At 49.1% G+C, this 24,924-nt stretch overlaps 1 protein-coding gene across 1 annotated transcript in view; it reads left to right on the top strand.

Annotated features, from left to right (window-relative positions):
• CTSC (cathepsin C) overlaps nucleotides 1-24,924 on the top strand; it is a 52,553-nt gene that overhangs the window by 6,566 nt on the left and 21,063 nt on the right. Inside the window, exons 3-5 of the mRNA XM_053312577.1 lie at nucleotides 12,459-12,625; nucleotides 15,089-15,244; nucleotides 19,826-19,941. Of these exons, the coding sequence (XP_053168552.1) occupies nucleotides 12,459-12,625; nucleotides 15,089-15,244; nucleotides 19,826-19,941 (439 nt within the window). The remainder of the gene's footprint in view (nucleotides 1-12,458; nucleotides 12,626-15,088; nucleotides 15,245-19,825; nucleotides 19,942-24,924) is intronic.

Raw genomic sequence — 24,924 nt, 5'->3', positions numbered from 1 at the left:
GAAAGCCATAAAAGGAGCCGGATGGTAACCCCACCCAGTTCTTTTTGTCCTGCTACTGCTAACGCTCCAGGAAAGGATACTCAGCCTTGCTTCGTTCCTCCTCAGATAAGTTTTTTACCTTGCTCCTTCCTCCGCTTCAGCCTCTTTCCTCCTTGTTTGGCTCCTAGACTGCCCCCCTCCTCTACCCTTCTTCAAAAAAAGAAAAGGCATTTTCTTTTACAGAGGCTCCTTTCCAAGCCTCTCTCCCTGCTTCACCCCGCTGGTTTCCTCCGCTTGCTGCCCAGACCTTTCTCTTCCTCTTCCCCTTCTGCCATGGAGCAGCCGTGCCTTCAAGGCCTCCGACCACGCATGGAGAGGCAGAGGGCCCAAACGGCAAAGGCGGACTGCCCCGCTGTGAGCACGGCCGCCGCTAGACCCACCACAGCTGCGCCCAGGACCACCGCGTCCCCCCCGGGCAAGGGCACCTCGGCAGCACCGCCCCCCTCTGCAGCGGCAGGCACCTCAAAGAAAGACCAGCATGCCGCCGCCGCCGCGTGAGCGGGCGTGCAGAGCGAAGGGCGCCATTTTGACTCGGCCCTCGACGAGGCAGACCACACGAGGTCCCAGCGGCAGCACAGGAGAGCCCAAATGCTTGAGCTTTTCTCGGTGGTCAGATCCCCAGAGGCCACCGGTTCCTCGGGAGAGGAGGAGGGCATCGCACAGACCGAGGAGGGTGAGTTTGGGCGGCAGTCCCCTAGCGGATCGACTGGAACGGGTGCCCCCGAGGGCAGGCAGCCCCTCTCCATGGCTCCAATTCAGGCCTCGCCATTGGATTCCCCCTCTCTGCTCGTACCAATAGCGGCTTCGGGCAGGAGACCAGGGAGCGGCCCCTCCCCCTTCCACCTCCTCTGCAGCCCCAGGGACAGAGATGCCGGAGAGCTGGAAAAGCTGGATCAGCGATGTGCTCTCGCAAGCCCTGCATCAGCGCAAGGGGGGGAAGAGGGGCCGCAAGCGAAGGAGGCGATCTCCCTCTCCCCCCTCCTCCTCCTCCTCTTCTGATTCTGACTCTGCCCCGCATGGGAAATCCCACAGAAAGAGGCGGAAGGGCCGCAAGGGGCAGCAGAAGGGGCGTAGGGATCCCAGACCCGCTGCCACATGTTCTGCTCTAATCCACTATTCGGAAGACTCGTGTCCAGAGTCTCCTACCCACCTAGGGAGGGTCCCTGCTCCCCCTCATTCCCCCTCGGGCCAAGCTGGGACAGCCCCTACAGGGGGGGTTTTCCCTGATCTGGCAGACTTGGGGGACGATTCCAGGGAAGAAGGGGAGTGGTCTGATGGACAGACGGGGATGGAGGAATCTGACCACCCCTCAGTTCAAGCGCCTTTTTCCATCTTATGATTTTTCAATGTTGTTTGTTAAGGCCATGCGCACCCTCGGTCTCACTATTGAGGGATTGCAATCTGGGGCTATTCCCTCCAAGGAATCTCTGGTATTACCTACACATTCTTCACTAGAGATCCTGTATCCCTGGCCAAATACCTTCTCGGAGGTTCTCCAGCAGGAGTGGCAAGCACCAGCGGTCCAGAAGAAGGTCTCTTCCTTAGCTAACAAGCACTACGCGTTCATCCCCTCAGCAGCTGCACAACTCCAAACACCTCTGGTAGATGCTCATGTCGCAGCCCTGACCTCTCGTGCGGTCCTGCCACGAGATGGAGAGTTGACGCTGAAGGACCCTGCCGAAAAGAGAATCGAAGTGCAGTTAAAGAGAAATAACGATTGTATCTCTCTTTCTATCAGAGACTCCATAGCTGCCTCTATAATTTCTCGGGCAGCACTGCTCTGGACCGATGAGTTGCTTCAATCTCCTCCCCCAGGTCCAGCCAGGTCCCGCCAGATTGCCCTAAAGCTCCAGAAGGCAGAAGCCTACATTGCTGACACCACCCTGGATGTGGTACGTTTCGGGGCCCGGGCTACAGCTACTAATGTTATTGCTAGGCAAACCCTTTGGCTCCGCCACTGGCAGGTTGATGCATCATCAAAAGCCAACTTGACGGCAGTCCCCTTCTCGGCCACTAAGCTTTTTGGGGATGAAGCCCTAAGCTTTTGGGGGATGAAGCCCTTAAGGACATTCTCATTGAATCCAAGGATAGAAAGATGACCCTTCCCAGCACAGCCAGGAGGGACGACCAGCGCTCTTTTCGTAGGGGTCAGCCTCAACAGCACCAATTTCGTTCCTTTCACCCCTCTTTTTGCCCCCGCGTGCGAGACAACAGGTTTAGACGCCCCAATTGGCCAAAGGGAAACTTCCCCACCAAGTCCAATTCGAGAGCCCAGCCGGGCCAGCAGTTTAAGCCACGTCAAGCACAGTGACTCTTTAAGGATAGGAGGTCGCCTCTCCCACTTTTACCATGCCTGGGAGGCGTCCACCACAGACAAAAGGGTCCTGAAAACAGTTTTAGAGAGATATTTAATAGAGTTGTCAGGCCACCTGCTAGACAGGTTTCTTCCCACTCCAACATCTCGATCCATCAAAAGACACAGAATCCTTCAACAGGCCATAGACCACCTGTTAGCCATCGCAGCCATAGAACCGCGCCGTCAAGAGCGCCGTCAAGGGCTTTATTCAATCTTATTCACCGTGCCCAAGCAGGACGGCACCTACAGGGCAGTCCTCGATCTAAAATCCTTAAACCGGTGGGTACACAAGTGCAGGTTCCGTATGGAGACTCTCCGCTCCATCGCGGAGGGCCTACAACACGGGGACCTGATGGCATCAGTGGATCTGACAGAGGCCTATCTGCACGTTCCTATTCACCCTCTATCCCATCATCTCCTCAGATTCTATTACAGGGGAGCACATTATCAGTATCGAGCCCTTCCATTCGGCCTTTCCTCGGCCCCAAGGGCATTCACAAAGGTGCTGGCCCCTCTAGTAGCCTACATCCACCTCCAAAAGGTCCGCCTCTTTGCGTATTTGGACGATTTGATCGTACTGTCGTGAGACCAAGCAGAACGGGACGTCCAGATCACCCTAGAGGCCCTAACGTCCTATGGTTTCCAGGTCAACCACGCCAAGAGCCACCTGTCTCCCACGTTCAGACTCCAGCACTTAGAAGTAGTCCTGGACACCCAAAGGGACCAATTGTTTCTTCCAGAGGAACGCAGACTCGAGATTTGGTGCACGGCATCGAAGTTATTGGGTCTACTGGTTTCCTCCATTGACTCTGTCCCCTGGGCAAGGTTCCATCTTCGTTGCCTCCAGTGGTTCCTCCTCCCCTTCCAGGAGGACATTGCCTCCAAGTCGTCCAGGAGGGTTCAGTTGTCTCCAGAAGTGCGCTCTTCGCTCCGCTGGTGGATCTGCAAGAGAAACCTAGAGGCCGGCAAACCCTTTCTGGACCCCCCCTCGGATTCTCATCACCACAGACATGAGCTTTCGGGGATGGGGAGCTCACTGCCTTTCTCAGTCAGCTCAGGGCAAGTGGTCCCCTGAGGAGTCAGGCCACAGCATTAATTGGATGGAGCTTCGTGCAATTCGCTTGGCCCTTCAAGCCTTCCTACCTGTGCTGAGGGGCAAGGATGTCCTGGTCCAGACCGACAACGTGATGGCAAAGGCACACGTCAACCAGCAAGACGGCACCAGGTCTCGCTCCCTTCATCAGGAGGCAGTTCTGCTTCTTCAGTGTGCCGAATCTCACCTGTCCTCCCTATCAGCAGTCCACCTGAAGGGAAAACTGAACGTACAAGCGGACTGGCTGAGCCGGCAAGACATCCACCCAGCTGAATGGGCCCTGAGCCACAGAGCCTTCTTATTCCTGTCCAGAAGACTGGGAGCCCCTCAAGTCGATTTGTTTGCCACTCCCAGCAACACCCAGCTTCCACAGTTCTTCAGTCGGTTCCAGTGCCCACAGGCGGAACAGACAGACGCCATGACGGCTCCCTGGCCAAGGACCCTCCTCTACGCCTTCCCACCAGTTCCGCTTCTGGCCAGACTTCTCAGGTGCATTTGGCTCCTGGGAGCCAGGGTGATTCTAGTGGCCCCTCATTGGCCCCGCAGGCCTTGGTTCCCAGAGATCCTGAACCTTGCAACTGGGCCTCCAGTTCTTCTTCCCGTCTCCGCAGACCTGCTCTCGCAGGGCCCAGTACTCCATCCGGATCCCGCCTGGTTCCAGCTTGCCGCCTGGCACTTGAACGGGAGCTGCTAGGGAGCTTCGGTTACTCCCAGAGTGTTCTAGACACCCTGATGGCCTCCATACGCTCCTCCACTCACCGCATATACCAGTGCACTTGGAGAGTTTTCCTCAGATGGTACAGAAACAGGCACCTGACTCCGAGGGCATGTTCCCTACCTGAACTGCTACAATTCCTACAGGACAGCCTCGACAAGGGCCTTAAGGCCAATACCGTCAAGCAGCACGCTTTGGCCTTGGCTCCTCTCCTGCTACCATTCAAGGGCAAGCCTCTCTTGTCCCACGCCCACCTAAAGCATTTCCTTCATGGAGCATCGCTAACATCCCCTCCTGTAGTACATAGGTTCCATACGTGGGACCTCCACAAAGTCTAGCGGGTCCTTCACAAGCTTCCATTTGAGCCGATTAAGTCCATTTCCTTACACTTCCTCTCCCTGAAGTTGGCCTTCCTGGTGGCCGTCACCTCGGCCAGAAGGATCTCAGAATTAGCCTCGCTGTCCTGCAATCCCAGGTTCTGTATATTCTCGGCTGATTCAGTAACCTTAATCCCGGACCCTTCAGTTCTTCCATGTTTCACAGGTCTCAAAACCTGGTCCTGCCCTCCTTCTGTCCCAAGCCTGTCCACCCCAGGGAAAAGGAGTGGCATAAGTTGGACGTTCGCCGCTGCTTGAAGACCTACCTTAAAAGAACCGCCTCCTTCAGGACGACGGACTCCTTATTTGTCTCCTTCCTACCGGCCTCCATGGGCCAAAAGGTCTCCTCAGCTGTCATCGGTCGTTGGATCAGAGCCTGCATCTCCTTGGCATACGAGACCCAACACTTGCCTCCACCCACGCGAATCACAGCGCATTCAACTAGAGCAGCCTCCACTTCAGCAGCGTTCTCCACCAATGCCCCGTGGGAGGAGATCTGCAGAGCGGCCATGTGGGTGTCCCCGTCCACCTTCACCAGGCACTACAAGATGGACACTATGCACTCCGCTCAGGCTGCCTTTGGCAGAAGGGTTCTGTAACACGTCCTTCCCCCTCAGTAGCCTGGGACCCCCACCCTGGGTCACCTGGCTTTGGTATGCCCCCAGGGAGTTGTCCTCACACAGCAGCCGAGAATGGAGCATTGGTACTCACCGTGAAGGCTTCTTCTGGCTGCTGTTGTAGAGGACAACTCGACCCTCCCTATGCGGTCCCAGACTCCTGGGGGGATGGTTCTCTATCTTCCTGCTGTTTTTTACCTTTTTATTTACCTGTTTGTTTACCTGTTTCCGTTTACTGGCCTTTTCTACTCATATATATGTGTTATTGAGGTTTCCTTCAGTTCGAAGCTTGGCTGACTACAAGAACTGGGAGGGGTTACCATCCGGCTGCTTTTATGGCTTTCTATTTGCATATGTTCTGCCTTGGAGCGAGCATGGGATGATAACCCAGGGAGTTGTCCTCTACAACAGCAGCCAGAAGAAGCCTTCACGGTGAGTACCAATGCTCCATTTCATGTCTGTCTTTGTGAGCCAAGAAAGCTGAACGGCTGCAGCAGATGTTGGTCAGCTTATCCTTTGTAACCAATGTAATAAGTAAACTGCTGGGAACAGAAGAAATGTAAACTGAGCTAGTGATCCCTGGTACAAAGTCTGTGCTTAGAAACTTGTGCCTATTGCAGAAGCATTCAGATGAGTCCAGAATTTGACTTTTGTCAAGAGCACTTGGGAGCTGTTGGTGAGATGACCGCACAAGTGTCAAGCGACCGTGAAGGTCAAACTACTTGAAAACACATCTCTCACTGTTCCAGCCAAAGGCTACAGTTGCCTTGCAATGAAGCAAGCTGGAGACTACTGTACTACTGATAGGTGGTTGGAACTCATTTCCTGGGCCTTAAGGCTGTGGGCTTAGTTCTCATGATCTGCTGATTAAGTGGTAAACCTGTTTATATATTACAGGGCTGTATAACATTGGCTCTCTGACTAGTTTTGGACTACAGCTATTGACTATTGTGGCAGGGGATGGTGGAAGTTGTAGTTCAACGTCTGCAGGAGGGCTGAAGTTGTGCAGCCCTGACATATAAGGATGCACATGGGGGACCTTGAGTGATTTAGTGTTCTTTCATACAAAAGAAAAACCTGTATCTAGAAAACTAGCATGTCAGAAAGAAGGCCTTAATACCTGCTACATAGATTATAATATGCAAGGGAGTATTTGAATGGATAAGGGCTCTAACCTATCCTTTACCCTGACATACTAGTTATGTGCATAGATTTTGATTTTTTTAAAAAATTTTATTTTTTGTACAGCAGAGCATTTGGTCATTCTCCATTTGCAGGCCAGAAATAGGTCCACTTCTAGCTGTATTTTCAGAAAACAGCAGTACTGCTTTCTAGTTTCACTTCTGTTCTCTCTTCTGTGTTGCCTAACATTGCTGTTTTGACATAATCCCACTCCAGAAATGGGAAGTGGCTAGAAAACAGAACTTTTGCTCATTGCAGTCTGTGTGTCTGTGCTTGGAGAGGACCCAAAACATTCTAGAAGTGATGCTTGAAAATTAATGGGCAGAGAAGTGCAATTACGTAAGATGCAGAGGCAATGCCCTTCTTTCCTCCTCTTTTTTCGTGAGAGATTCATAATTTGTAAGGTGCAGAGTTCAGGTGGACACAATGGCTGGTCCACAGTGGCCAGCCTGTGGCTCGCCAGTGGCTGTTGGATTACAGCTCCCATCATCGCTCTTTCATCTATGCTTCGTGACCAGTCAGCTGTTTGTTGGACAATAACAGTTGGCCCCCATTCAAATGTCTCATTTCTGGTCCAAAAAAAGTCAGTCTGGGGCCATAGTCGGCTTCATTTCTTTGTTTGTCAAGCCACAGTTTGCTGTGATGTCCAATCTGGGAAATCATGGTTTGAGCACTCCCGACTTAATGGGATTTTATACCATGGTATGATCCTGGTTTGCCAAAAGTGTTCAAACCACAGTTTCCCTGTTGAAATATTGCAGCACACTAGCCCTATTGAGACCTGTTGTACATTTATGCAGACAACTGTTCACAAATACATGCTTTTGTTAATGATGGCTCATGTGCTCATCTTCTACAGGGTACAGATAGGAAGTATTGTGTGTGCACTGAATGTAATATTGAATACGTGCATACAGATTTGTACATAGGCATACTATATACAGGTTGTAGGTGTGCTGAACATAGTGAGGTCATTCACACAATCAAAAACTGTGTTCTACTTGGGTTTAGGAGCTGTATGTGCTCCCCATTTTCAGTTGTGTGGAAGCAAGGTATGAGGAAAACATGGGTAGAAGTGATTGTGTGGAAGCAAGGTAGGAGGAAAAGCCACCCAGGTTTTCTTCCTACCTTGCTTCCACACAATCAAAAATTGGGAGCACACACAGCTCCCAAACCTGGTTAGAACACAGTTTCTGAATGTGTGAATGACCTCAATGTGTGAATACGGCAACTGTGACTTGGTCAGGAAATCTTCAGTGAAGTAAGGCTTTTGAGGAGGGAGCACTTCGTCTAGTTTCTGATCCAACAAACCATGATCTGAAGCTGGGTCTTTACCTGTTTCTGAGGCAATTCTCACCATTGCCAAAAAGCGGGCTAAGGGCCTAGCCTGCTTTTTGGCGAGCATGAGAACCATCGGGCTCGCAGGCGAGCCTGGTGCCCTCAAAGCAGGTAACCCGCTTAACTAGCCCTCCCCTTAGACGAGGTTAGTAGAGCGAGTGCTCCGCTAATCCCGACTCTTTGATCGTGTGTTGCGGCAGCCTGGCTCTGCACTGTGGCAACATACAAAGAAAACCCTGCCAGGAGGCTGAAACAAGCCTCCTAGCCCTGGGGGAATTTCTCCAGGACGCCCAGCGCACTTGTGCGGGGCATCCTGGAACTCCCGGGGGTCATGTGGCCCCCGATCCCTGCCGGCTCCGTGATGGAGCCGGCAGTTGTGTGGGCTGCCAATCCAGCTGCCCAGGGCTGCAGCCTGGATCATCTGTGGGGAGAGCGGGCCAAGCCCTCTCTCCCCACAGAACCTGCTCTGGCGAGTCTCACCGATCATGAGACTCGCCTCTCTATGTTACTGACATGCCTTGCAAGGGTGGGCTAGGACACCCACAGACAAATAATTCCCCCACCCCCCATTTGTTGCCCCATTTCTGTTTCGGAAATCTAACAGGTGGGACACGGCTCACCCAGCATAAATGCACTTTGTTCCTTCTGTGCCCCCCTCAATTTTGAGAGATGCTGCCCTGGATGGCTTGCATGGGCTACATTTTTCCAGCGTCCTTGGCAAGACTGAACAGAGAAGAATGGGATAGTTGTGGTAAGCTGACCTCGCCCTTCATAGGCTTAAATGATTTCAGGTGGCATACTTAAATTGGGGTCAGGGAAGTCAAACTGCCATTGCCAGACGGAGAACGAGTAAGATGGCCAATGTGGTGTCTGTCTGCAACTTGATCAGAAACTTGGCAAGAGATTTTTAAGATTCTGGTGTGCAGGATGCAAGAAATGGTCTGAGAGCACAAACACAAGCTGGATCACTGAGCAAACAGAGACTGCCTTGCACAGCACACTCGAATGTCCCATTCCTAGTTTGATTTGGGGGCCATCAGACATCCCTAAAAGCGGTCAATAAGATGGCAGTTGGCTGAAAGAGATAGCAAAGCAGACAGTTAGCACTTATCTTGGGGTAGGTCAGATAAGAAGTTGCAGCATCTGCAGTGCCTCCGGTGACTGGGCAGTCAGTACATAGGCTGTATCTTATATAGTAGAGCAAGAAGTTAAAGCTGTAGTCTGTAAACTTCTGGTGGTGGCGCTCCTCTTTTGCATGGTGGAGGAGCAGGCAAGCACCCTTTTCTTCTTCCATGCACCCAAAAGATGTGGGATGTGGACACTTCACCTGGAGGACTGGACACATAGGAAGCTGCCATATACTGAGTCAGACTATTGGTCTATCTAGCTCAGTATTGTCTTCACAGACTGGCAGCGGCTTCTCCAAGGTGGCAGGAAGGAATCTCTCTCAGCCCTATCTTGGAGATGCTGCCAGGGTGGGAACTTGGAACCTTCTGCTCTTCCCAGAGCAGCCCCATCCCCTAAGGGGAATATCCTACAGTGCTCACACATGTAGTCTCCCATTCAAATGCAAACTAGGGTGGACCCTGCTTAGCTAAGGGGACAATTCATGCTTGCTACCCCAAGACCAGCTCTCCTCTGGGATATCCTTGCATGACTTCAGTCACCATAATTTCCTTTTCCAGAGAAAAGTGGGGCCTGCAGTCCTTCGCCTCCCAAGTATACTTGAGCAGCACAGAAGCCGAGCACGTTCAAATTCCCCTGCAGTAACATCTCATCCTGCTTCCTGTCATCCATATAAAGGCAGCCTTTCTATGACCTTGCAGCTCTGCTTTTGTTTTGTTGTCTCTGCCTCCTTTTAATGGTCCCTTAATGCTCTTTAAAAGAGCAGCGAAGGCCAAACAAATGTGTGGCGGTTCTAACTATCGCTATAAAACATAGCTGTACACAGTTATGGTGCGCTCTGGTAGCTTCTGATTTGCACTGCAGGGAAAACTCATTCACCTCAATTTAGATTTCCCCTGTGGGACTGCAACTCCCATCACCCCCATCTGCAATTGAATACAGCTGAGGATGGGAGTTGGAGAGCATCAGGCTGGCCACCCATGTTGGACTAGGGCTGCGTGACGTCGGCCCTCCTGCAGATGTTGGACTACAACTCCCATAATCCTTCACAATGGGCTGCTGGGGATGATGAGAGGTGTGGTCCCAAAAACAGCTGGAGGGTTGAAGTTGTGCAGCGCTGTGTTAAACCGTTGTCAGTTTTCTGCTTTGCAAAAAGGGTGCGATTTAGTTCCCCGGCGAAAGTCAGCAGTGAACACAGCTCTGAAGTGTGAATGTTCCCAGCTCCTGGGCCCAGGAGTGTTACTGAGCTGCCTCCAGTTGATCTTGATGAACTCGGAATGGCATCTCAGAGATTCGTACTGCTAAAGCAATAACATGCAACACAAGAGCTTCATAGGAAGCGGCCATATACTGAGTCAGACCATTGGTCTATCTAGCTCAGTATTGTCTTCACAGACTGGCAGCGGCTTCTCCAAGGTTGCAGGCAGGAATCTCTCTCAGCCCTATTTGGAGAAGCCAGGGAAGGAACTTGGGAACCTTCTGCTCATCCCAGAGCGGCTCCATCCTCTGAGGGGAACATCTTACAGTGCTCCCACTTCTAGTCTCCCATTCATATACAACCAGGGTGGACCCTGCTTAGCTAAGGAAGGGGACATGTCATGCTTGCTACCACAAGACCAGCTCTCCTCTCTAAAGGCCAGCTCTCCTCTCTATAGAGCTTCTTTCCTCTTTGCCACAGGTCCCTTATTTGTAGGGGTGTGCATGGAACCGCCAACTGCGGTCCGGCACTGGGGTGGGGGGGTACCTTTAAGAGCGGTGGGAGGGTTTACTTACCCCTCCCGCCGCTTTCCTGCTTGGCGCCGTAATCCTATGTGTAATTGGGGAGGCAGGACACCTCCCTGCCGCCCCTTCCCGGCGTTGCTTGCAAAATCTCCCAACAGTCCTTTGCACGCGTGTGCACGTCACAGAGATGAGCGCGCGCACGTCTCTGTGACGTGCGCGCGTGCACAAAGGACTGTTGGGAGATTTTGCAAGCAACGCCGGGAAGGGTGGCAGGGAGGTGTCCTGCCTCCCCAATTACACATAGGATTACGGTGCCAAGCGGGAAAGCGGCGGGAGGGGTAAGTAAACCCTCCCGCTGCTCTTAAAGGTACCCCCCCCCAGTGCCGGACCGCCAAGGTCCAGACCGGTCCGGACCGGTCTGGAGGCTTTCTCAATGGCCTCCGGACCGGTCCGGGCCCATCCCTACTTATTTGCCTGCTTATTCCAGGTGTGTTTAAATGACTGATGTGGCCATTTAGGTTCCCCCTTTTGATAACCTGAACTTCTTGCATGCCTTGTTGAATATAACCCGTGAGAGCACCAGGGTGCTTAGGTATTGCTTTGGAAGACATATGGGAGAAATGGCTGCTCGTCTCTTGACTTAATTGCTCCAGTCCTTTCATAGCTTGGACTTGCTTAACGATTGTGGTGTTTGTGTTATTTAAAAATACTTTCTGCCCTGCCCCTCCGGCCTATTGCTGCTCAGTGGAAAAAAACATGATAATAAGATGAAAAATCAACCCAACTACTACCAACAGCAGCAAAAAAACTAAAAGCAGAAGTCAAAATCGGCTGAACTGGAAAACCAATTAAAACCAGATTTGAAATGGGTCTTCCTTTTGGAAGAGGAAGGTTTTTGAGCTCTTCTTGAAATTCACTAGGAAGATTGGTGAAGCTTCTCAGGGAAGGCATTCCACAGATGAGGGGCTGCTACTGAAAAGCCTCTGTCCCTGGTCCCCGCCAACCAGATCTGTGTCAGTAGCAGCCTAGTCCTGCAAGGAAGAACAATGGACCTTGATAGATTCATATGGGTCAGTGCAGCAAAAGATTTAGCTCACCATGGAGGACAGGCCTATCAGTGGCTACTAGTATGGTAGCTATAGGCCAGCTCCTGCCTCAGAGGCAAGTTGCCTCCAAATACCAGTTGCAGGGGAGCAACAGCAAGACAGAGGACATGACCTCCCTTCTTGTCTGTGGGCTTCTCAGAGGCACCTGGTGGGCCACTGTGTGAGACAGGATGCTGGACTAGATAGGCCTTGGGCCTGATTCGGCAGGGCTGTTCTTATGACTGATTCGGCAGGGCTGTTCTTATGACGTCTGCTCAGCAACAGAGATTGGGGAGATATTTGTTTAAGTTGGAAGGAAAGTGTTGGAGTGAGTTGTGGTCTGTGTTTCTTCCCCACACGGGAGAGGAAATCACAAGTCCTTTGAGTGGATTGCGGTGGCCTCTCTGGAGGCTGGTGTGTCAGCCGACTGTTCTGTTCTGCCTACAGGACTATGGCCAGACACTGATGAATGTTCTGTGAATCCAAGAATGCCACCGTGTCAGTAGCAACGTATCTTTTCATTTTGTGATGGTATTGCTTGTTAGCAAGGCCAGGGAGTGGGGCTGCTTGCAATTGGGGGCAGACGGAGCAGGACACCAAAACCAGGACTTCTCCTTGGGTTGAAAGCCTGTGACAGCCCTGATTCATTCCCACAGCACTTTCAAGGTGACCTGGGTTTATATGAACTGAGTCAGAGAGAGATACTCCTAGAGGCTGCTGCTTCACTGCATTCATGTCGCAGTCCCTGTGCAGATGTGGTGTGCCTTTTCTGCAAACTCCCTAATAGGCATTCTTTTATGTTCTCCCAGTACAAAAAAGATGGTCCCAATGTAACCAGTTACTGTCATGAGACTCTACCAGGATGGGTTCATGACATCTTGGGTCATAACTGGGCTTGTTTCACCGGACAGAAGATCAGTACTTCAGCCTCTGGAGTTCATGTTAATCAGCTGCCTCTCCAGAAATCCCATCGGAGGTGAGCAAAAGTAGATGTTTTGTTTGGTAGAACGGGTGATGTGACCTTTTAGATTTGATCAGTTAAATCGGAAGATTGCAGGCTGACCTCTTTAGAAATCAGAAGCATTCTATTTTTCATTCGTTTATGCACCATCAACACAGAAAATCTCCCATAACTACTATAACTACTAATATATATATGCTGCTTTTCAATAAAGGTTCTCAGAGCAGTTTACATGGAAAAATAAATTAAAGCAAATAGCAATAGCAGCAATAGCACTTACATTTATATACCGCTCTATAGCTGGAAGCTCTCTAAGTGGTTTACAATGATTTAGCATATTGCCCCCAACATTCTGGGTACTCATTTTACCGACCTCGGAAGGATGGAAGGCTGAGTCAACCTTGAGCCCCTGGTCAGGATCGAACTTGTAACCTTCTGGTTACAGGGCGGCAGTTTTACCACTGTGCCACCAGGGGCTCCTTGCGCCACCAGGGGCACCAAATGCCTCCCTTTCCCCAGAGGACTCACAATCTTAAAAGAAATATGAGGTAGGCACCGACAACAGACACTGGAAAGATGCTGTGCTTGGGTTAGACAGGAAAAGCTGCTCTGCTCCTGCTAAATATAAAGGGAATCGGCACTTTGAAAGTGCCTCTTTGCTCAGTTAGCAGGGGCGAATACCATAGTGTGCATATTTTAAAGGGGTGTGCACGAATTGAGTTTTGCTATTTGATTCAACCTCAGATTGATTCACAAAAAATTGAATCGCTTTGTCAGCCATTGCCAGCTAGTTTAACTAATCGAATCAAATTAGTGAAAAATTCATGATTCAGCCATAGAGAACAATGGAGAACTTGGGTCTTAGGGACACCAAGGTGGGTTGGGTTGTAGGACATGATGAGTGCTACCTACCACCCAACCCACAAAAGAAATGAACAAGCTGGTGATTTGATTTTTTTTTTTAAAAAAAAATTAAAAACTTTCCCCCAAACCCCCATAGGATCCTAGGGGTGTTTAGGTTAAAAAACATTTTAAAATTGTCCACTTGCCCATTTCTTTTATGGGTTGGGTGGTACCCATGGGGAACAATGGGGTGACTTGAGTTTCCCATTGTTCCCTATGGGTGAAACAAGCAGAGTGCATCATGCACACATTCTGCAGTGCTGCCTTGGATAAACACTGCAGAACACACACAGCTCCTCCCAGCACAGAACACATTTTGCCAAACAAGATGTTTGGCAAAGTTGGCCATCTTTTTTTGGCCACCCAAAGAAGGGAGCCCAGCCCGGCTTCTAGTGATGGTTAGATCACCATGGTGGCTAGTGTGCCTAGGAACCCCTCCCCTTAAACAAGGTTAACGGAATGCTCACTCCATTAACCACGTTTTTGCAGTCGTGATACGGTGTGGCTTAGCACCATGACGACTTTCAAGGAGACCCCCGCTGGGAGGCTCCAACAAGCCTCCTGGCCTCGAGGATGTCTCCAGGATGCCATCCTGGGACTTCCGGGGGCCAACCAACCCCCTATCCCCACCGCTCCTGAGCCGGCAATTGTGTGGGCAGCTGATCTGGCCACCCAGGGACGGCTCCCCGCACAAACCCTAACAGCGCTTCTCACTAATCGTGTGAAGCGCCTCATTGAGTTCCTGTTCCTGCAGGGGAGGGAGGGGAAGAACGTCAGGAAGCTTATTGAACCATAAACCTAAGCCTTTGCGAGCCCCAGAAAAGAAGCACGAGAGCTGCAGAAGCTCATGATATATTTCTGGGGAGGATGGTATCCTTCACCTATCCAAATGCAAACCCTGCTTAACAAAAAGGGAAAACTCATGCTTGCTGCCACCTGCCCAGCTCTCCACCCAAAAGAATGGTTGCCTAAATAGGAACATAGGAAGCTGCCTTATACAGAGTCAGACCACTGGTCCTTCTAGCTCAGTATTGTCTACACCAGGGATCCTCAATGTTGGGCCCCCAGATGTTAGTGCACTTCAACTCCCATAATCCCAAGCCCCAGTGGCCTTTGGTTGGGGATTATGGGAGTTGAAGTCCAATAACATCTGGGGGCCCAATGTTGAGGATCTCTGGTCTACACAGACTGGTGGCGGCAGCAGCTCTAGAGGATTTCAGACATATATTTTGTAGCCCTGCCTAGAGATTCCAGGGAGTGAACCTGGGATGGTCTGCATGCAAGCAGATGTTCTGACCTGAGGCTTTGTGCTCTACCACTGAGTTATGGTCTCTTCCCTTCAAATACAGGTTCCATAAGAAGCAGTCTTACACAGTGTGAGACCATAATAGTGAAGATTTCTTTTACTTTTGCTTTCCGGAGGAGTTCAACAGGAGTAAGGCTTTTGCCACCGGGGTCGGGTGGGTCCGTGAGGAGTAGACTGTAATCATAGCAGCTGTGCTCTGGAAAAAAATAATTTCAGAGCCCTTTCTCCGACTCTAACTCCATTTTATATTGCTTATAACTTGACTGCAGATCTCTCCGGGGGCCTTACATTCCGAGCGTCGACTTTGTGAAAGCAATCAATGCCGTTCAGAAATCCTGGACCGCGACTACCTACAAGGAATATGAAGCCCTCACTTTAGAAGACCTCACTCGGAGAGCTGGCGGGTTGAACTCCAGGATTTCAAGGTAAAAGGGGGCTGCTTAAAGATGCGAACAGGACTGCTGAAGAAGCCCCTCAGTAATGACCCCTGCTAACTGGGCAAAGAGGCACCTTTTAATGTGGTGATTCTCTTTATTGAGCAGGGGGAGAGTAACTGGCCCTGTCCACCCCCAGCACAGTACCTCCAGTGACTGATGCTGATGTCTATCTTATGTTTCTTTTTAGATTATGAGCCGTTTGGGGAGAGGGTTCCATCTTATTTGTTGGTTGTTTCTCTGTGTAAACCACCCTGAGCCATTTTTGGAAGGGCGGTATAGAAATCAAATTATTATTATTATTATTATTATTATTAATATTAGGAGCCTGTGGGTGGCTGGATCTGCTTACATTAGCTTTGCAAGGCTGGGTGCATGTTCAGGAGTTGTCACATTTGTCTGAGAGTGTGCTAGTAAATAGCTCCCACTCCAATATTTCAGGATGAAATATTGTATGCGGTGATGTGGGGAAGAAAACATTCCACCCCACAGCACTGCAAATGATGTGCCAAATCAGATCACAGTGGCTGACGTCCAGACTAATGCTGTGTTAATGCAAGGATTTTTTGTTAGGCCAGGGTTCTTGATGCTGAGGAGCAGATGCCTGTGGTGGCCCCCATCAGAACTGTTTGGGCCTGTGTGAAGCTTCTACCAAAGCTCACTGTTGTTCACAGTCCCCTGGCACCATGAGATGGCTTTTATCACCATGCAGTGCTGCTCTTTAACCAGTGCTGGAGGGCTCCTTTAAGGGAAATGCAATCCTCTTGGGTGCCTGCACCACCATGGAAGGTGTGTACAGAGTCCTGGGAAGTGTAGCCCATAGGAAGTTGCCATATACTGAGTCAGGCCATTGGTCCATCCAGCTCAGCATTGTCTACACAGACTGGCAGTGGCTTCTCCAGGGTTGCAGGCAAGAGTTTCTCTCAACCCTATCTAGGAGATGCCAGGGAGGGAACTTGGAACCTTCTGCATGCAAGCATAGAGCTCCTCTTCCCAGAGTGGCCCCATCCCCTAAGGGCTCACATGTAGCCTCCCATTCAAACGCAAAGCAAAATGCAAAGTTCTCAGCAGAATTGGGGCAAAAGCCCTTCAGCTCTCAAACTGCTGGTCCCACATGCTATTCTTTAGCATGATATTTTAAGTGCTTAATAGTGTGTAGCTTCTGGACCTCTCGACACTCCACTATGAAACTGCTTTTGGCAGGAGATACAATTCAACGGCAGACAGCGCGGAACCAAAAACGATGCCTAACACGCCAGTCCCGGTAGCTAAAAACCACCTCCGAGTGGCTTGTTTCAGCAAACAAAATGCAAGCTTGCTGTTGACTGAGGATTGTCCTCGTCTGCTTACTGCCTCTGCGCCTTGGGCTAAAACACGCCATTCAGCAGCGGATCCGTTTTGTAGCTGACAAGGCTTGTTGCGCATAATTGTTTCCCAGAATTGTCGTTCTTCAATAAATACTCGGTCTGTGATGCAGTGTGAGAATTACTGCCTGATATGGTGCCTCACTACTCTACTCCTGGAATGCCACATTCATGGCTAGAAAACCCCAATGCCAGGGTAGTGGCACAGATTATGATATAGTTGCAGGAGCTGGACATAGATGCTGAACTGGTCCAAAGCAGATTGGGTTGGGTAGTTCATGAGCCAGGCCCACAAATTTTGGCCATCAGTGCCATCTTGGGGGGTGAATGCTCAGTGATTTTTGGTAACATCTGCACCCCTAGAAATGGGAAATGGGTGATTGCATTATCGCACATACAGCTTACTCTGTGCTCTCGCCCCTTCTTTTATCACAGCCCCCAAATGATTAGAGTAAAACTGCAGCCATTTTTTGCACAGAGCAAAGAGTTAGGACAGGACTGCTCAACCAGCCCTCCAGCTGTTTTTGGACTACAGCTCCCATAATCCCCAACCACAGTGGCCAATGGTCGGGGATTATGGGAGTTGTCGACCAACGTCTGCAGGAGGGCCGAAGCTGAGCATCCATGGGTTAGGGTAACAATGATCAAATAGTTGAACTTTCTCCATGAAGTAACCTTTGGAGGACATTCCTTCCAATTTTCATTTTCATTCCTCTGACATTGATAACACTCTCTAGTAATTTTTGTGCAATGGTGCTTTTAATGGCTTTTAGAAGTCTTAAAAATACATGTCGCCCACTGCAGGCCCAATGGTCAGGACAATAAAAGCATGAGAATGCACTGAAAGCTGTCACTTACTTTCCATCTCTAGGGGTGTAAAGTAAAGTTGTGCCTTCGGGTCAGTATCAGCCCCTGGCCATGTGGTTGTCTTTGGTAGAATACAGGAGGGATTTACCATTGCCTCCTCCTGTGCAGTATGAGATGATGCCTTTCAGCATCTTCCTATATCGTTGCTGCCCGATATAGGTGTTTCCCATAGTTAGAGAAACATACCAGCATGCAATGGCAAACCTCTTGCTCCCCAGGCAAGTCACTTCCCTGCTGTGCCATTGGGTGTAGACCTTGTCAAGAATCAGAATGAGCATTGCTCACACACACACGGCACTGACCAACTTGGCTGCCTCATGTACTAAGGACTAGAAGAGTAGATGTGTGAATCTAGCAGTAGTTACAAGGAAAGAAGTTGTGTGAGAGTGAGCAGTGAAACCAGTTGGGGCAGTTCAACAACCATGGACATTGCCCCAGCCATCTCGTGAATGGAGAATTTGGCCCTCCAGTTCATTTTGCTTTTACACCTTTGCATTAAGTTGCTCTGTCATAGGAGCCTAGTTTCTCAGGGAAGCGTGGTACACCTGTGTCTAGACTGTACCATGGACCCCCATACCAGAAATATCCCCTGTGTCTAGAAAGCTAGACCAGAAACCTTCTCCATGACATGCTAGTTCAGCATGGAGGGAAGATTTGGGATGGAGTTTGAAATACATAGTTCACTGCTGGAACCATTGATACCTGGTCATCTGGCAATGCTGGGCTTGAGTAAGAGCTGTTCTTCTGGGAGAAGGTTGAGCTTGGTGTCTTGTTCTACCTCTCTTCCTCCAAGGGTGGCTGGCACATGCAATCTTGAAAATGTGTAGTCAGTGGGGTAGCAGACCCTTAACACATTCTTCTGCACCCCTTGCCACACACAATATAGGTGTGTGAACCCTGAATACAGTTTCTACTGACACCCAATTCTCATCATCCTTCCACCTAAAAAAAGAAGAAGCATCATCCAGTGCAAGGACAAGTGGGCTTTGCTACAGTCATCGCCCACTTAAGTTTCTGACTTGTGTTGTGTGGCCACACAGTGGTCATGGATGGAATCTCTGTCCCTTTTGAAGGAAGGTCTTGTGGTTGTGAGCATGAATTGTCCCCTTTGCTAAGCAGTGGCCACCCTGGTTTTCATTTGAATGGGAGACGACATGCATGAACGCTGCAAGATATTCCCCTTGGGGATGGGAGCCACTCTGGGAAGAAGTTTATGTTCTTATCTCTGCCACAAGATGTGTTGACAGCCACCATCCTGGGTGGCTTTAAGAAGGGCTTGGATAAATTCATGGAGGTCTTCTACCAGCGACTAGAAGTCTGATGGCTATAGGCCACTTCCAGCCCCAGAAGCAAGATGCCTCTAAATACCAGTTGCAGGGGAGCAACAGCAAGAGAGGGCATGTCCTTGCCTGTGGGCTTCCCAGAGGCATCTGGTGGGCTCCTGTGTGAAACAGGATACCGGACTAGATGGGCCTTGGTGGGCCTGATCAACAGGGCTGTTCTTATGTTCTTAGCACCTGTCCTTGCATGCAGAAGATGCAAGGTTCCCTCACTGGCATCTCCAGATAGGGCTGAGAGAGAGTCCTGTATGTAACCCTGGAGAAGCCGCTGCCAGCCTGGGTTGATAATACTGAGCTAGATGGACCAATGATCTCATTCGATATAAGGCAGCTTTCTATTTGAGCCAGTGTGATGTAGTAGTTAGAGTGCTGGACTCACCGGGGAGACCCGAGTTCAAATCCCCATTCAGCCATGATACTAGCTGGGTGACTCTGAGCCAGTCTCTTCTCTCTCAGCCTAACCTCCATCACAGGGTTGTTGTGAGAAGAAACTTAAGTATGTAGTACACTGCTCTGGGCTCCTTGGAGGAAGAGTGGGATATAAAATGTAGATGATGATGATAGAATTTAGCATGAGTAAACTGTATAGTAGGGAAGTCCAGGATAAGGCAGCATGCAGATTTCTGCTATGTTGCCTCTCCTAATTGTCCCATTTGTTGGTGGAGTTAGGAACATAGGAAGCTGCCATATACCGAGTCATACCAATAGTCCATGTGCCTCAGTATTGTCTACACAGACTGGCAGTGGCTGCTCCAAGGTTGCAAGCAGGAATCTCTCTCAGCCCTACCTTGGAGATGCCAGGGAGGGAACCTGGAACCTTCTGCTCTTCCCAGAGTGGCTCCATCCCCTGAGGGGAATATCTTACAGTGCTCACATGTGGTCTCCCACTCAAATGCAACCAGGGCAGACCCAGCTTAGCAAATGGGTCAAGTCATGTTTGCTACTATAAGACCAGCTCTCCTCTAGAGTTTCCAGTGCCAAGAATGTATCTTTTCTTGTAGGCCAAAGCCTGCCCCACTGTCTGCGGAGATGATCCAGGAGGTTTCCCGTCTGCCTCAATCCTGGGACTGGAGGAATGTGCATGGTGTTAATTATGTCAGTCCTGTACGAAACCAAGGTAGGGATGCACTCTTTTGAAACTCCTCCAGTTTGAAATATCTTGCAGAGTATACCAAAAAAGTGACTACTCAATTGGCAGCCCTGCTCTTCGGGCAATTCGTGCATTAGCTTGAATCCATTTTGTTTACTTATGGGAAACATAGGCTATTCATACGCACATGCAAGATCAGGCGAAGGGAACCTCGACTGGTTTTGCACGCACGTGTATACTCCCGAGATTGGGCCAATCCCAGTAGCAAACCTGCCTATGAAGCATCGATTTAAAACGTGGTTAAGGGAGTCAGCGCTTTTTTAGATCGTTAGACAATTTTTCAGCCACAGCTAGCAGACTTGGGGAGGAGAAGGGGACCCATAATGCGCCATGTACTAGTGTGGTACATTATTGGTGCTCGGGGGGGGGGGGGGGTGAGGGCCTGGGGGGGGCAATGTATCCTGGCACTCTGACCTTCAGAGCCAGTGCTCGTCTGATTATCTGCAGGGAGGTAAGCTCTTTAGGGCTTCCTCCCTGCGAACCCTGTAGCCCTTTCTCACTGCTCATGAGAAAGGGCTGTGTCTAGAGATTTTCTTCTCCACAGGTGAGCTCTGAGAATACCTGAGCGGTAGCAACTGGAAAGTGCTTTGGGGTTGTATAATTGCTCCTCTATATAATTGCTAGGCCAAAGCATGAGATTGGTCGGGGGGTGGAATCCACCTCATAAGCCTTACCCATAGATTGTATTCAACATACGGCATACACAGATACAGTTATTCACATGTTCTGTTGAATGCAGGTACGGTGGTACATTTCCTATTTGTATCATGCATTAGAGGGGCCTGTACGCAGGTGCATTTTTAAAATGAATATAGGTACAGTTCACACAAAAACATGTAGAAATGTACAGGCATCTGAAGTTCTGGACTTGGCCAGTCCTCCTTGGAAGGACTCCATCCTAATCCATGAGACCCTCTCTGCGCCCATCGCTTTTGTTTAGGGGTAGCATAGTGACCCTTTTGGGGCCCACTCATGTGGAGGGCAGTTTATCACTGGACCAGCTTGTTAAGCAGCCTTCTTTCAGGATGGAGCCTAAAGGGAACCATGACTGAGAAGGCCTTCCTTCTAGCTTTTGTTGATTCTCATCCCAATAGTATGTGGAACAGGGCTCTATGTCCATGAAGGCTTATTGGGATCAACAGGGTATACCTTGCCCCCTAAATATTTGAGGAGTGTTGCCCCTTCATTCTGCTGAACTTCCCCCAACCTAATAACCCATATCTTCAAGCTCCAGAATGTTTTTTCTTCCCCCGCAAAAGCGTCTTTCCTCTCTCCAACAAAAATTAAATTAAGGCGTTACTCCTTAAACCTGCTAGACCCCTTCTAACTTGGCAAAGAGGCACCTTTTAATGTGGTGATTCTCTTTATTTAGCAGGGGGAGAGTAACTGGCCCTGTCCACCCCCAGCACAGTACCTCCAGTGACTGTTGCTGGTGTCTGTCTTATGTTTCTTTTTAGATGGTGAGCCCTTCGGGGACAGGGTTCCATCTTATTTGTTTGTTATATCTTTGTGTAAACCGCCATGAGCCATTTTTGGAAGGGCGGTATAGAAATCGAATGAATGAATGAACCTTCCCTCTGTCTGCACCCCTAAGGATCAATCTAAGTGTTGTAACTTCAGCATGAAGGGCCAACCCTGCTTCTGCTTGATATTGGCTCCATGGAGGAGCCCTAGGACAGGTTCAGACATAACAGCAGCACTTGAGATTGTTGCTGCTCTGGGAGCACATGTGTCCCACACAAGCTGCTACTTCCCTTGTAGGCCCCAGGATGCCGGAGTTGGTGGATCATGACCAATCTCTGCATATCCTGCAAGGGATGCTGAGATTGGTCATGATGTCTGCCCGCTGATCCCGGCATACTGAAACCTACAAGGCTTGTGGAGTGGGTGGGTGCGGAGCATGCACTTTGGGGTCGGTAGCGTCCTCCTGAGTCACCATTCTGTCTGAACCACCTTTATGGCAGTATCAGAGCCGTTATGTCCACACATGCATTCAGCATGGGGCCTTCCTGACAACCTGAGCGGGATCTAAAATTAACTGAGCGACATCAAAAAATATGGGACTGTGTGCACACATCCATACCTAGAGGGAACACTGGTCTGAACCCACCCATAAATGCTGTTCTTATGACCCTAAACAGGATCACCCAGCCAGGGTAGGAGAGCTGTGCATGCTCCTGATCGGCAGTTGTTTGTTTGCAAAGATCAAAGTAGTAGTAGTAGGAGGAGGAGGAGGAGAATAATAATAAATAATAATAATAAACTTTGTTGGCCGCCCCATAACAAATTGTTCTATGGGCAGCTTACCACATTAAAACATGGGATAAAAATCACACAACCCATTAAATCATAGCAGACCAAAAAAAAAAAAAAGTGTGTGTGGGAGGGGAGGGGAATACAAAATACAATACAAAACAACTTTTAAAACATTTTTTTAAAAAACCGTTACAATCAGATAAAAAAAAAATTAAAGGCATGAGTGAACAAAAACGTCTTCCCCTGGCATCTAAAAGAACAAAGTGATGAAGCCAAGCAGACCTCACTGGGGAGGCTATTCCATAAACGGGCTGCAACCACCAAAAAGGCCCTCTCCCTAGTAGCCACCCCCCTAACCTCATTTGACAGGGGCACCCAGAGGAGGAGGGCCTCCGAAGATCTTACGGACAAGGTTGGGACATATGGGGCAAGGTGCTCTCTCAGGTAACCTGGTCCTATGTCATTTAGGGCTTTAAAGATTAAAACCAGCACCTTGAATTGTGCCCCGGAACTGACTGGGAGCCAGTGCAAGAAGGGGAGATGGATTGTGTGGAAGCCAAGAGCTGGATAGAATGGGAACAGCCATCCCACACTCTGTCCCCAGGATTTTACAGTCAAAAAGCCATCCTCCACAGCTCCTGGCTAGTGTTCCCTCCAACAGGGATTCCCAGATGTTTTTGACTACAACTCCCAGCATGCCCAGCTGCAGTGGCCTTTGGCTGGGGATTCTGGGGATTGTAGTCAACAACATCTGGGAATCCCTGTTAGAGGGAACACTGCTCCTGGTTCTCACTTGGTCATCACTCTCTCTCCCCTCCTCCTCCTACCTTGATCTTTGCAAACATTTGCCTGCCAATCGAGAGTGGGCCGGGTCTCCTACCCTGGTTGTGCGCTCCTCTGGCCCTTTTTAGGATCATGAAGAAAGCCCTAGAGTGTCTGTAAGGTGCTTACAGCAGCCTTACTAGTATGACTAGTCCAAGGAGGTAGTTGCTGGCATAGAGACTCAGCTGAACAACTTGGGTTGAAACACCTGGGTGAACCCTCCTCCTTTTCTGCAGTGCTGTCTGTCTCTGGTGATATGTTCTGTCCGACTGGATTACTTCATCATCTTTCTGGGTTTATACCAACCTAATGTTGGATGCTTGATGACACTGGAAGTGCAGTAATAAATGACTTGGCTAATTGCTTATGATGGCAAATTAGAATACCGCCTGAGCCAGTGCTTCCTTGAATTGTTTATGCTACTGTCCAATCTAATCATTACTGATCAAAGTCGTGGTGCTGGGGTTTTTTGTGTGGTTTTTTTAAGGATTATAATTGCATTACCAGATTGGTATGGCTTAAATTCCCCTGTCGTTGTCATTTTTTTTAAAATGGCTAAATATAGCTGTTTTGGTTTAAATAGCTGTGGCTGACTTGGATGATGATGATGATTAACACAGTCAGACAGGTGTTATTGACTGGTTTGTTTTATCCAGACATTGACTCCTTCCCAAGGACCTGGGATGGCTGGACTTCATTATTTATTTATTTATTTACATTTTATAACCCACTCTTCCTCCAAGGAGCCCAGAGTGGTGTACTACGTACTTAAGTTTCTCCTCACAACAACTTTGTGAAGTAGGTTAGGCTGAGAGAGAAGTGACTGGCCCAGAGTCACCCAGCAAGTCTCATGGCTGAATGGGGATTTGAACTTGGGTCTCCCTGGTCCTAGTCCAGCACTCTAACCACTACACCACCACCCCCGGCAGTGTGTGTATTTCTGTTTGGTGGTGGGGGAGGCATGGATAGTGAAATCACAGATAACGAGGCATCAGGGCAATGGGAAGTGGGGGGGGGTTAGGTCCCTGAGGCAGCGGGGTGAAAGTAGTGCAAAGGGGCTGGCAAAATCAGGATGAAAAACAAGAGCGAAAGTGGGGTAAAATGTTGGGGGAGTGTCCTACCATGTTCCGTGTGTCCCCAGGTCTCCAGCAGTATCCCCAAAAGTTAAACTGTTTGTGTTTCCACAAAAATCACATTTTTCCTTCTCCAAAAAAAAAGCAAAAAGCCACAAAATGGCAGGTGGAAATGACCTCAAAGGTCACTTCCACCCATTCCCAACCTGTGGATATGCAAGTCTTAACCCTTTAAATGCCAATCAATCATCTTTTTTGCAGAGATAGACTAGCATAAAATGCAGTGGGGGGTTACACAGTACAAAGTTTAATGCATAATGATATGTTAAAACGTCGAAGGAAACATTTAAAAGCATTTAAATGCATAAAATAACATAAAAGGGCATACAAGATATAGAGGTACAAAAGGCATAAAAAGGGACAAAAGGCATAATTACTTAAAAGCCTAAGTGATAAATACAGCAAGACTGTATGTAAAGAGTACAGAACTATAGTGTTAAAAAGTGGGAGGCATATAAGTCTTTCAGATGGTACATTTAAATCCCTAACTTATTTATTTATTGTTGAATTTATATACTGCCTTTCATTAAAACAATCTCAAGGTGTTTTACAAAAGTTTAAAAAAAATACAATAAAATGATAATAAAAATATTAAGCTAAAAATATAAAAACAAACCTAATTTAAATTCTATGAAATACAAGCATAAAAACTATACACGGGTAAAAACACATAGAAGCAGCAATAAAAACAATCATGTAAAAGCCTGGATAAAAAGCCAAGATTTAACAAGCTTTCTAA

The sequence above is a fragment of the Hemicordylus capensis genome, chromosome 3 (assembly GCF_027244095.1).
Source record: "Hemicordylus capensis ecotype Gifberg chromosome 3, rHemCap1.1.pri, whole genome shotgun sequence".
Taxonomy (NCBI): Eukaryota; Metazoa; Chordata; class Lepidosauria; order Squamata; family Cordylidae; genus Hemicordylus; species Hemicordylus capensis.
This window is presented reverse-complemented; position numbering and strand designations above follow the sequence as displayed.